This window comes from Phycodurus eques, chromosome 16 (genome assembly GCF_024500275.1).
Source record: "Phycodurus eques isolate BA_2022a chromosome 16, UOR_Pequ_1.1, whole genome shotgun sequence".
In the NCBI taxonomy this organism is placed as follows: domain Eukaryota; kingdom Metazoa; phylum Chordata; class Actinopteri; order Syngnathiformes; family Syngnathidae; genus Phycodurus; species Phycodurus eques.
The window spans coordinates 1,226,045-1,237,474 of NC_084540.1; the positions used below are offsets into that span (position 1 = coordinate 1,226,045).

At 46.0% G+C, this 11,430-nt stretch overlaps 1 protein-coding gene across 1 annotated transcript; it reads left to right on the plus strand.

The window, feature by feature from the left end:
* The first annotated feature begins 35 nt into the window (after positions 1-35).
* On the plus strand, positions 36-11,180 carry LOC133414915 (homeobox protein Dlx3b-like). Its single transcript, XM_061700629.1, has 3 exons — positions 36-496; positions 6,348-6,532; positions 9,336-11,180. Exons 1-3 carry the CDS (start codon positions 175-177, stop codon positions 9,744-9,746), a joined length of 918 nt encoding a protein of 305 aa, XP_061556613.1. The 5' UTR covers positions 36-174; the 3' UTR covers positions 9,747-11,180.
* The last annotated feature ends 250 nt before the right edge of the window (positions 11,181-11,430 follow it).

The following is an 11,430-nucleotide window of genomic DNA, read 5'->3' on the forward strand; positions in this document are numbered from 1 at the left end:
CTCCTCTGCTCCTCTGCTCCTCTGCGTCTCTCCTAACCCGGCTCGGCTGCTGCCCGGCGCGCCCTGTAATTAGGAGCTCCACTTGCGGGCTGGGCGCCGCCACCGTGGACAACTCGGGAACGCCAGCTCCGCACTCTTGTCTTTTCGCGCCGCCGAGCGTCGACGTCCTCCACGATGAACGGGCAGCTCTCACCTGCGTTCGAGGAGAAGAAGCCGCCCCTCCGCGCGTCCCCGAGCCTGGCGGAGACTTCGCCGGCGGACGTGAGCTTCTACGGCGGCCACGGCGCTCTCCAGGGCGCGCAGGATTTTTACGCGGCGCAGCAGTCTTACTCGGCTCAACACGTGAACCCTTACTCGTACTCCCACTACAACTTGAACGCCGTGGTTCCCGGCGGTGGCTTCCCGTGCGGAAAAGCCGAGTACACGTACCCGCACTCGGCGTACAGAGAGCCCGGGGGCTTCAGCAGAGATTCGCAATCAACAATAGCGGACGGCGGTGAGTCAGCTCAACACCCCTCCTCCTCCTCCTCCTCCCCCCACCCCAAAAAAACCCCAAAAAACTCAAGTCCACTTCAACGCTACGAGCGGCATTAAGCCATACATAATTGAACTTTGTAATTAGCAACATTCCGCACAACAGTAGTGTACCATAGGTCAGTGGTTGTCAAAACAATTTGACAGCAAGTACCACCTCAAAAAGTACTAAGCCACCGCAATGTCTTTTATTTCCCCTACAGTATTTAATATTACTGGAAGCCCTGTAACATTAGGCACAATTTTACCATCACCGCTGCTCTTAAATATAGGAGGAGGAGGACACACACACACACACACACACTCAATCATTCCATTCAAAATGTTTTACACAAAAATAAAAGTTGTACCTAAATAATGTTTGAAGCAAAACGGTCTCAAAAGATGAAATGTAAATGTGTACAAAGGTTCAAGTGGTCCTACAAGGATGGCCCAAAAATGCCATGTAAATTTGACACACCGCAGAGAAGAGTTATGTTAACAAGCTTACCAAATTTGAATGAATGAAAACAATCAAAAATAAATCACTAAGTACATAAAATCAGGTTTCAAAACACGACACTGTGGGCTTGTCCAATGTATGCGCCAAAAGGAAGCAAACACCGAGGGGGCGATCGCTTATGCAATGTCAAATCGTGTTAGGAGGCTCAACTTCAAAATTGAACAGTTATTGTGGACTGTAATCAAAAATAAGCACACAAGTCAACTCACCCCCGTCGTCGGCGCCATAATGTCACAGCCGAACACGGCGCCCGACGGCAGCGGGAGGAGGCCCGGGTCGTCGGACGGTCGGCGCGGCCCCGTTCGCTAGTAGCGAGTTACCCGCCGAGTCATGTTGTCGCTGCTAAAAGTTTACAAAATGCACACTGCACAGTCGACTGCCGGTGGTGACGTACTGCTCGCCATGTGCGGGTGTCTTTAAAAAGGCAATCCATCGCTTATTTATTATTATTTATATATTTATTTATATTTTGGAAGCGTTCAAAAACGTCACCGAGACGTTCTGTAAATTGAGGCATTCAGCGAAAAAGCTTTTTCGGGGTGTAGCCATCGTTAGCTTGCGAGCTGCATGCTGGAGTGATAAATGGGCCTTGTTAGCTAACTCACAACTGAGCAGCATAGCCAACTGAAATGATGTCACTTTGTACTTTTATAGCGGGGGCGGGAACTCTCGCTCGAACGTATACGCCTCAAAGGCCATTTTGTGCGGGGCGGCATCTCAACGCGGAGAGATATTGAGATGAGAATTTGCGACCAGTGGCAATCCCGTATCCCTACATTCTGGGCCAAAATGATAACACGCGCCCCCACAGAGTGGGGTTGTCGGAGACGACCTCCAGAATCCCATATATGCGCGTTGCGCAACCTACTTCCGCATTCGGTAAAACAGGTCCAAGCACTTCCTTATGGCTCGCGTGAATGGCGAAGGGCAGCGTGACAAAGCACCCGTAGGAACTTTAAACGTCTGTCTTTTTTTTTTTTTTTAAACACAAGAGGTCACTAGCGAGCCACCAAATGTTTTGGCTTCATTCGTGTTCACATACGTCATGTCATATTTGTAGAAATAAATGATATACAGGTATTTAACTTTTTTTCCAAAGACACCGGCTATGAGCAAAACCCAACTTTAGCGAGTTCGGCTTGAAACAATCATGTCATCAAGCCGTAGTTACGCTCGTTAGCGCAGCACACACAGAAAGTCCGCAAACCCGTTGTCCGGATTCTGTCACGTGACGTCCCGCACATAGCGGCTTTTGGAGTGGAGAGGATGGAATGGCTTGCCAGAAATCCTGACCTCAACCCCATTGAGCACTTGCGGGATCAGCTTGTCTGATTTGTAACATATGCTGGTTGAAGAATGGGATGCCATCCCACAGCAGTGTGTGACTTGGTTGGTGACCAGCATGGGGAGGGGTGCGAGGCTCTTGTGGCTGGGTGTGGTTCTTCCCCGTGCTACGGACGCTTGTGATTATTAAATGAATAAATTGTTTTATTGCCAATATGTCTTGTTTCTTTAACCTTCCATCCATCCGTTTTCTGAGCCGCTTCTCCTCACTCGGGTCGCGGGCGTGCCGGAGCCCATCCCAGCTGCCGTGGGGCGGGAGGCGGGGTACACCCTGAACTGGTTGCCAGCCGATCGCAGTTCTTTAAACTTTGATTATCCAATCATCCAACAACAAATAAGAGTCAATGGTGGCAGCAAAATTTGCTGTTTGCTCATCCCACAAAGCTTTGTTCCTTCCAAATGTAGCACTGTATAACTGTCCAGCAGCGTAAGATTTATTGCCGAGTGGCGTTTTTACAACAAAAACAGAATCCACCCGACACACATTTCCTCACTTTTTGTGCCGTACATGGATAAAGAATGGTTCAAATCACAAATCAGTGGCGGTTCTATCTCGTGCAAATGCAGAGTATGGCTTTCGTTACAATGGTGACCGGCACGGAGCTAGGCAAAGCGACGAAGCGAAGGCTACTCAGTGTTGCCAACTTACAGTATATTGATCGACTTTACCTACCACTCTTGCAACTTTAAAATAAATAAATAAATCTAGTGACTTTTCATGGTATAAGACCCGGAGATGTTGAGACTCACCTTTCCACACCAAAACCCAGGCTAGTGCTGTCCTAAGTAGCCTTGGGCATGGACTGATCAAGCTTGCTCTGATGAGGGGAGAAACAGTCCAGTGTCTTTAAATAAAATGTAGTATTATTATTATTATTATTATTATTATCATTCGGATTACACAGGGCATCTGCTGTTCATTTTCGACTGGCTTTAGTAGAAGAGCGAAAACAATACAGTAGTAGAAATACCGGTAGTTGAAGTCATCCTTTTTAGAAATCCTCATTCTCGAGTCGCTAAGAGCACCTTGACAGTATTGCTTCTCACTCCCCATCCATACCCTAACCACTTCACTCCTCTCTGCTCTACTTGCTTCATGCACCCTTCCCTACCCTCCCTTGTTCACCATATGATCAGAGCCAGCTGTAAGCTACAGGCCAAAGTTTTATTGTTGAACATGACTCGGCCTTGTTTTGACTCGCTTTCTGTTTCGTATTGCTGAAAACAAACTGGAGCGCTTAAGGATTAAAAAAAGACTCTCCACTGGACACATACTTGCACTATACAGTACTGTAAAAAAGGATTGGTCCCCTTCTCAAATTCTGAGATTTTTGCATATTTTCCCCACTTTAAGATCATCAGAAAAATGTAAATCTCAGACAAAGATAACCTGAGTAAACTTAAAATGCTGTTTTTAAATGGTGATTTTATTTTTTAAGGCAAAAAACTATTCAAAGCTACCTGCCCCTGGTTAAATCATGAATTAACTGTGGCTAATCACTTTTTTTGCCTCATTTTCACGACCACACCCAAGCCTGATTATCGCTTGATTGGAACACAAATAAGCACACAATTTATTATCAGTGGACCAGCTTCTGAAGCCATCACAGTGATGTCACACACTGGCAACTCTGAAACAAACATTTAAGCAGGCCCACGACCTCCATGTCAGCGTATCTCTGAAGATTTGTGTTAAACCAAAATTGGAGGAAAGTAGTGGCTCAAGATGCCCTCAGTGGGCAAAAAAAGAAAATCATTTGTGGTGACGTAAAAGGCTAAAGTGAGAACAGCAGTTTCCAGAGATATTTTCACATGGTTCCACGGAGTATGAAGAACTGGAAATCTAAGCTTCCTAAAGACCGACCATTCATCCAGGACAACGTAGCGTCTACAACGAACCTATCATGCATGTTTTTGGAATGAGCGAGGAAGTTGGCAGAAACCGGAAGCATGAAACCTCACACAGAAGGCCCCCAAACTCAAATGTGGTGACTGTACTGTGCAAAAGTCTGGTTACCACTGGCTTTGTTGGGTTTAACAGCAGTAATTTTGACAAAGATGCAATAAGAAGGATTGCACACACACACACACACACACACACACACACACCTGGTTTCAGGGGCCAGGGAAGAAACCTTAACATTTTCGTGAGAATCTGGATAATCGCAGACAGTGCAGTTTATTTTCGAGCACTTCACATCTCTATGTCAGTGGTTACTGATGGTGTAGCGATGCACTCGCCTGACCACGTGGCGCTGGCAGCAAGGGTTCAGTTCCCTCATTGTCTGTCTCTATGTGTGCCCTGAGATCGACCGGCAACCAGTCCAGGGCGTAGTCCGCCTTTCACCCGAGGTCATAGAAAATGGATGGATGGACCCTCTGTTAGTCATGTACCAGAAACGATTGTAGTCTCAACACACTCAAACACCGATGGAGAAACAAACACCGATATGAACGTCGACAGCGTTTCCCCCACGTTTCAAACGGTTCGACCTTGGCACAGGTCAGTTCTCTACTCAGGCACATTTTATAATCTCATTTTATAATTGTCATCATGGACAACAAGAAACCTCATGGTGCCCTAAAACCTTTGCGCAGCAATGTCTGTTCACAAGTATACATTTCATTACAACTGACTTTGTTGCTTAACACACTTAATTTATGTTCAAAGAAAATGAAAGGTTATAATTACAGATGTGAATAGTTGTTTATCTATATGTGCTCTGTGATTGTTGGGCAAGGAGTCCAGGGTGTGCCGGGCCTCGAACTCAAAGTCAGCAGGGATAAGCTGCAGCTCCCCATCACTAATGAGGACGTGTTATAGAATTTGAATATAGAATAAAATGATGTTTTATAGATCGATAGATATAAATGGCAATTTAATCTTTTTCAACGTGAGAATAAAATAACAATTTGATGATCAATGTTGTTGTTATTGAAACAAAAAGGCATTGACCAATCCAATAAATATGCCATCTTCCTACAGAACACCCAAGTGCCTTTGAATTCACCTCACTCTGCCAGGCGAACATTTTCTTCCAGCTTGATTTGACTTTGGAAAGTATCGCTATGTGAGCAACTTGAAGAAATGCAAACTGTACAGGCTGGTGCACTGTTTTGACATTCCAGTTCGGAGTTAACTGCTGGAAATGGCTCCGGGGGACTTTGGCCCACAGGCGCACAGCACATCAGGTGTCACGACACGTCAGTCAGCCTTGGCCTTTGAATCATCTCACATCACCGGCTCCTTAACACGCAAGGCCTGTTTCATTGCGGATACCAAACAAAAACACACGTTGTTTCTTTCATGAATTCATGTAGAGTAATAAATAGATTGAAATTGCGAGACAGCCTCAAAACATATGCATCATCGAGAGCTTTGCTTTTTCAAAAAAGATTATTGCTTCACATGAATGGGAAAAAAAAAACGAAAAAAACTTGGCCACAACTTCTTTCCTAAGAAAATAGTTATCCGGAGTTTAGGAAGCACATTTTGTCGTGTCTCGAGTTTACAGCTCAACACCCAATATTATTGATCGAAACAATCTTGCTTCATCTACATTAGGTGACTTCAATATTGTAAAAGTACAAAAAAAGTGATGCAATAGCAAGAGGAGCAATGTATGTATAGAAGCAGTCTTCCAGACAACATGAAAAGCACCAATAAATCTCCATCTCCCGCCCCAGCTCTAGGGGACACTCTGACCAAAATTATAAGTTTGGAGTGCTGGTGGAATTTCTTTGAAATGTAGAGGCTGTAGCGGCCATGGCTATTTCTGTGCTATATCTCCGCTTCGTGGAGACCAATTTCAAGATGGTTTTATTGTGATGTGTGTGGAGAGGACGCATACGGAGTTCTAAAATACAACTTTTTCAGAGGAAATCGTGTAGGTGCTTGAAATAAACTGGTAAAGCCTTGCCTCAACATGAGATGAGCACAATTAACCTAACGTTTCTCCTCCTATAGTGAAAGAAGAGCCAGAGGCGGAGGTTCGGATGGTAAACGGGAAGCCCAAGAAAGTTCGGAAGCCACGGACAATTTACTCCAGCTACCAGCTGGCAGTCCTACAGAGGCGATTCCAGTCGGCCCAGTACCTGGCCCTACCAGAGAGGGCCGAGCTGGCCGCACAGTTGGGCCTGACGCAGACGCAGGTGAGGTTCCGGTGCAGTGCAGTGATGTGCTTCGTATATGGCAATTGGACCACTTGAGAATCATTACAAGTGCAGGATCAAAAAGAAGAGAACTATAAGCCTCGCTTTGACACGATCGAAAAGGGATTGAATTAATAACACAAGGTGTGTCGGAAAGGTGCCAGGACTGTTCTCGTAAAAAATATACAGTATTTCAATCCCAACCTACAAACGACCAAGTTTTTCCTTCACTGCGGGGCAGACGATCAACCGGCTCGTCTACAAAAAGATCCCGCGGCATTTACTTAGTTCAGCGCGTGAGAAGAGGTAAGAGTTGTGACAGGACAGCTTGTGGCCGCTTCGACATGACCGCACGCCAGCTCATAATGCCCCAAGCATCCGACGGTTCCTGGCCAAGAAGAACATCGTCGTGCTGGAACAACCCGGCCACTCGCTTGACCTGACTCTGAGCGTTTTCCTCTTTCTCAACCTCAAAGGGTTCATTCATCGAAGGGTCCCTCCGCGATGACTGCGGAGGATCTCGGAAGAAGGCATGGCAGAGAAGCCTGGGAAAGTGCATTGGTGGACTCCCAAGGGGATTACTTTCAAGAGGAAGACTTGTTTGTAGTTTGGATTTGAAATATATATTTTGTGACAGAGCCCTGGAACTTTTCTCACACACCTCGTATGTTTTGAGTGGACTGTAGACGCGTACTGCATCATGCTGACGGCTGTGGCTATCTGATTGACTCTGTCATGTAATAAAATGACTGAGAAGAAATAGTAGTTGGATGTCGCCTTGTGGTTAAATGATCCATGACACTTGTGCCTCAGTTGGCGCTACAGTGGACCGCCACGGTTCGGCACGGGCGCATTCACCTCTTCGCATTATTATTTTATTTTTTGGGCAATTTAAAAAAAAAAAAAAAAGTTTTGTTTTTTTTCCCCCGTATTTCTCTTCTTTTGTTCACATTTTCCTAGTTATTAGAAATAGGAGATAAACATTGACGATACACTGTTATTTCATTCTATGGCACTATTCATTCCCATTCTAAATCACATCTTTCAATGTACTGTAAACCTGTTGTGTTATAATGCTTTTCCTATGGAATGGAACCAGAGACCAAAGCCTAATTGTTTTGCAAATCCAAGCTGCTTATCGCCTGCTAATATCCCCCAAAAATGGACAAGGGCTGCATAAGGGCTGGCGACTCCCCCTAAATTCATTTGAAACAGTGCTGTCTGTATCGAGATGTGCTGTGTACAGTTTCTACCCCTAGGTGTCAGTAAAGCCTAAGGCGCATGGAGTTCGATGCCTGGATGACGTTATGTTGGAAAAGAACCGGAAAGCCGACTTTGTCACGTCGGTGCGATTTGTCCTTCCCTATGTTCGAAAGGAAGCACTTTTTTTTCTCCTTCTGGCCGTATGATGTGTTCCACAAAGGTTAAGGGAAGGCGGTATAAAGGTTCAAATGCGGTCGCCGGTTAGAAGATTTGACTTCCCGGAGAATCCCTATGTCACGTGAGGAAAAACGAAGGCGCCGATTGGCCGAAGACAAGACCTGCGTATCGCCGATCGATTGCTATTCCTCACAGTTCCCGGATGGACATCACAGCTAATTTGAAACTGAATTTGTCGAACCGAATCTGAAATGATCAAAGCGAATGTGAAAATATATCATTTGAATTTTCATTGCGGATAAAACAAATCTTACATTGACTTTCCAGTTTACTGGACTTGAGTTAATACAAATGCAAATGATGTTTTTCAAATCCAGTTCGTAAATTGAAATAGAATTCCCGGTGGCACATATGCAGACCTCATAGTCGCCTTTCGTCATGGATAATGTGACACAAGCCTCGCTCGAGGTCTCATGCTCCTTCGTTGTCATGAATAGTACTTTATTGTGTTTGAAATCAAACTTTCCCCTTTAGCTTATTTTTTAGTTTAGTAGACCCTAATGTCACAGATCTCATGTTTATGTTTTAAGGATTAATATCCATCCGTTTTCCATACCGCTTGTCCTCACGCGGGTCGCGGGCGTACTGGCGCCTATCCCGGCTATCTTCGGGCGAGAGGCGGAGGACACCCTGAACTGATCGGCAGCCAATCGCAGGGCACATACGGACAAACAACCATTTGCACTCACATTCACACCTACGGGCAATTTCGAATCTTCAATCAACCTAGCGTTCGTGTTTTTTGGGATGTGGGAGGAAAGCGTATTTCCACCACGATTTCATTCCCAAGGGGAGCAGCAGCTGAGCTCGGTGTCGCAGCCCCAAATCTAAAAAGCCGCTGCGTACACGTGAGCCCCGCGCAAAGACGGCATGAACGACTTCATCACCGAGCCGCCCAATTACACACAGAAATGTGGATGCGGTGCATGCAGCGGACACGACGCCACCATCCGCCCGCATCCGCCAACGATCGACCGTCGCACGTGCCATTTATCAGACGCTAATCTGCCATACATGGGAATAACAGAATTTTTGCGAGTGCTGGTTGTTTATTTGCCAAGTCATGCATGTAAATGAGCTGAATTGAGACGTCACAAGTCGGCAAAAATCAGAATACAGGCACATTTTCAGAAATAGGCATTCGACATACTTGTTTTCTTAATTTTACACTGGATGGGTAGGCCTTTGCATACTATATTGTAGCATTTGTATCGAATACATCTAGAGGTCAATTTTATGTTATAAGTCTCCTTTAAATGTGAGGAATGTGTCAAGGTGTGACACATTGTGCACGCTGAATGGAAAACGGCTACAATTTATTTGCTGTTCACTGCAGGCCTTCACATGACACATTTCATTTCAGGTGAAAATATGGTTCCAAAACCGTCGCTCCAAATTCAAGAAACTCTACAAGAATGGCGAGTTTCCGCTGGGGGACATTACGCTGGAGCACAGCCCAGAGGCAAGCGATTCAATGGCCTGCAACTCTCCTCCATCTCCGGCTGCATGGGAAAACAACAATAGCAGCGGTAACCCCACCGACGACAACACAAGCGGCGGCAACGGCCTCAAGAATAATACGACGCTGGACCCTGCCGGCAGGGGGCCGGAATCCTATCGGCCCCCAGCTGATTCCTCCTCGGCCTACATCGATGAGTATACGCACCAGAATTGGTACCAGGAGCAGGACGCGCATTTAGCTTTGCAGGCAGCCGGCGGTACCCACCACCCATCGTCATCGGCGCCACCGGCTCCCATTGGAGCCGTATACTGAGTCCCGAACACAGACATCGAATGGACCCGTTCAACTTAAATACGAGGGAAGTTTTGGCATCGCCCAGAAACGCATACGCGAAGGTATGCCATCTCAAGCGGGATGGAAATGTACTTTTAGATTGACCATTTTAGACTTCACCGTCGTGCCCGAATGCGTAGATACAGTAGGAGAATAAGACGATGCCTTTTATATCCAAGGACCGACGACTACTGATATGCCGCTAGATCTTGGGTGTCAAACTCCAGGCCCGGGGGCCAGATGCTGGCTCGCCGCATCGTTTTACGGGGCCCCCGAAAGCAAATCGTGCTCGTCAACTTTTGCTAATATATGGACCCAAATTCCAAGTTGTCATAATAAACAACAATGTTGCGCCATTGCATTTTTCTGTTACCAAACCCTTCTTCTACAGTAACTTAAACAATACTTGAACAAACTGTCATCCTTGTCTTCTGATTTCAAAACGAGTTATCCCTCAATTTGTTGTGTGATGGTAATAATATGATTTGGTGCTTTAACATTTCACTGTTCTTAACGGCCCTCTGAGGGAAATGGCAATGCGGCCCGAGACAAAAATGAGTTTGGCACCCCTGCTCTAGATCAAGTTTTGCGGGACAGTGAGCCTCCCCTCAGAAAATGGAAAACTGCCGGGAGCTCCCCTTCTCCATATCCCTACTCAATCTGATTTTAGCAACAATTTCAACCTTCATTGCCTAACCTGTGTGAAATTTAGTCAGAGAGTATTTCAACATATGACTGTGGCTTCCGTGACACCAAAATGATTTGTTACTGTTCACAGCGCATAGTCTTGCTCGCGCATCATACAGGGTGTCCCAAAAGTTACTACACTGGAGTATTCTTCGGACAGACGTGAGGCCATCAGCATTTGACAGCTTAGGCTTCGAGGTTTTTGGAAGGATATCATTCCCTTGCCCATGGTTTGCCAATTGGGATTGGAGGCGAGGCCTTTTTCTGTCCCCAACTGTAGTTTTGCTCCAGTTTGAGAAGCTGATGGTGATGACGCTTTGCCCGTACTCCGTTCATTTTGTCGGGCATTACTACCGTCTGCTTTAAGCCTTCGAGCAACCCTTAAGTCGATACGGGTAACGCTTTATTACTCTCTGAAAAAATTCGCTGAATTGAGTTTTTGTTGATGCCGAGTTACAGTGCAGCCCTCCAGATAGCCGTCGCATGGACGTCTGCTCTAGGAGTTTTGGTTTTCGTCAGTGGCCGTAGTAGCGGACCTCTGCTGCGTAGTTTATCAAGAACGGATCCTCTTGAGAGAAACTTAGGATAGCATGAATTCAACTATGCGTTGCAGCAGTGTGACAGCCGTAAACCTTCTCAAACTGGCGCTGAACTGCAGCGGGGACAGAAAAACTTCTTTCCGGGTGGGAATTTTGCAGTGCTGCACCAATGTTAATTGGCGAGCCACGGGAGAAGGCATGATGTGCTTACAAAAAACTGCAAAGCCTTAGCTGTCGAATGCTGATGGCCTCACGTCTGCCTCAATGATGCCAGAAATGAAATGGGGGGGGGGGGGGGGAATAGTAACTTTTGGGGTACTTTGTATGATGTGCAAGCAACAGGAAACACAAACAAACAAGTGTACAGTATAATGATTATAAAGATCCTATTTTCTGGAGTTTGTGGCTCTCCCCAGAATGTCAATGTCGCTTTCGTG

What these genes read in the sequence shown, in the direction of transcription:
- LOC133414915 (XM_061700629.1), top strand. Translation starts at nt 175, where the DNA reads ATGAACGGGCAGCTCTCACCTGCGTTCGAGGAGAAGAAGCCGCCCCTC. An exon ending in ATCAACAATAGCGGACGGCG is followed by an intron (nt 497 to 6,347) that starts GTGAGTCAGCTC and finishes CTCCTCCTATAG; the next exon opens with TGAAAGAAGAGCCAGAGGCG. An exon ending in TGGGCCTGACGCAGACGCAG is followed by an intron (nt 6,533 to 9,335) that starts GTGAGGTTCCGG and finishes ATTTCATTTCAG; the next exon opens with GTGAAAATATGGTTCCAAAA.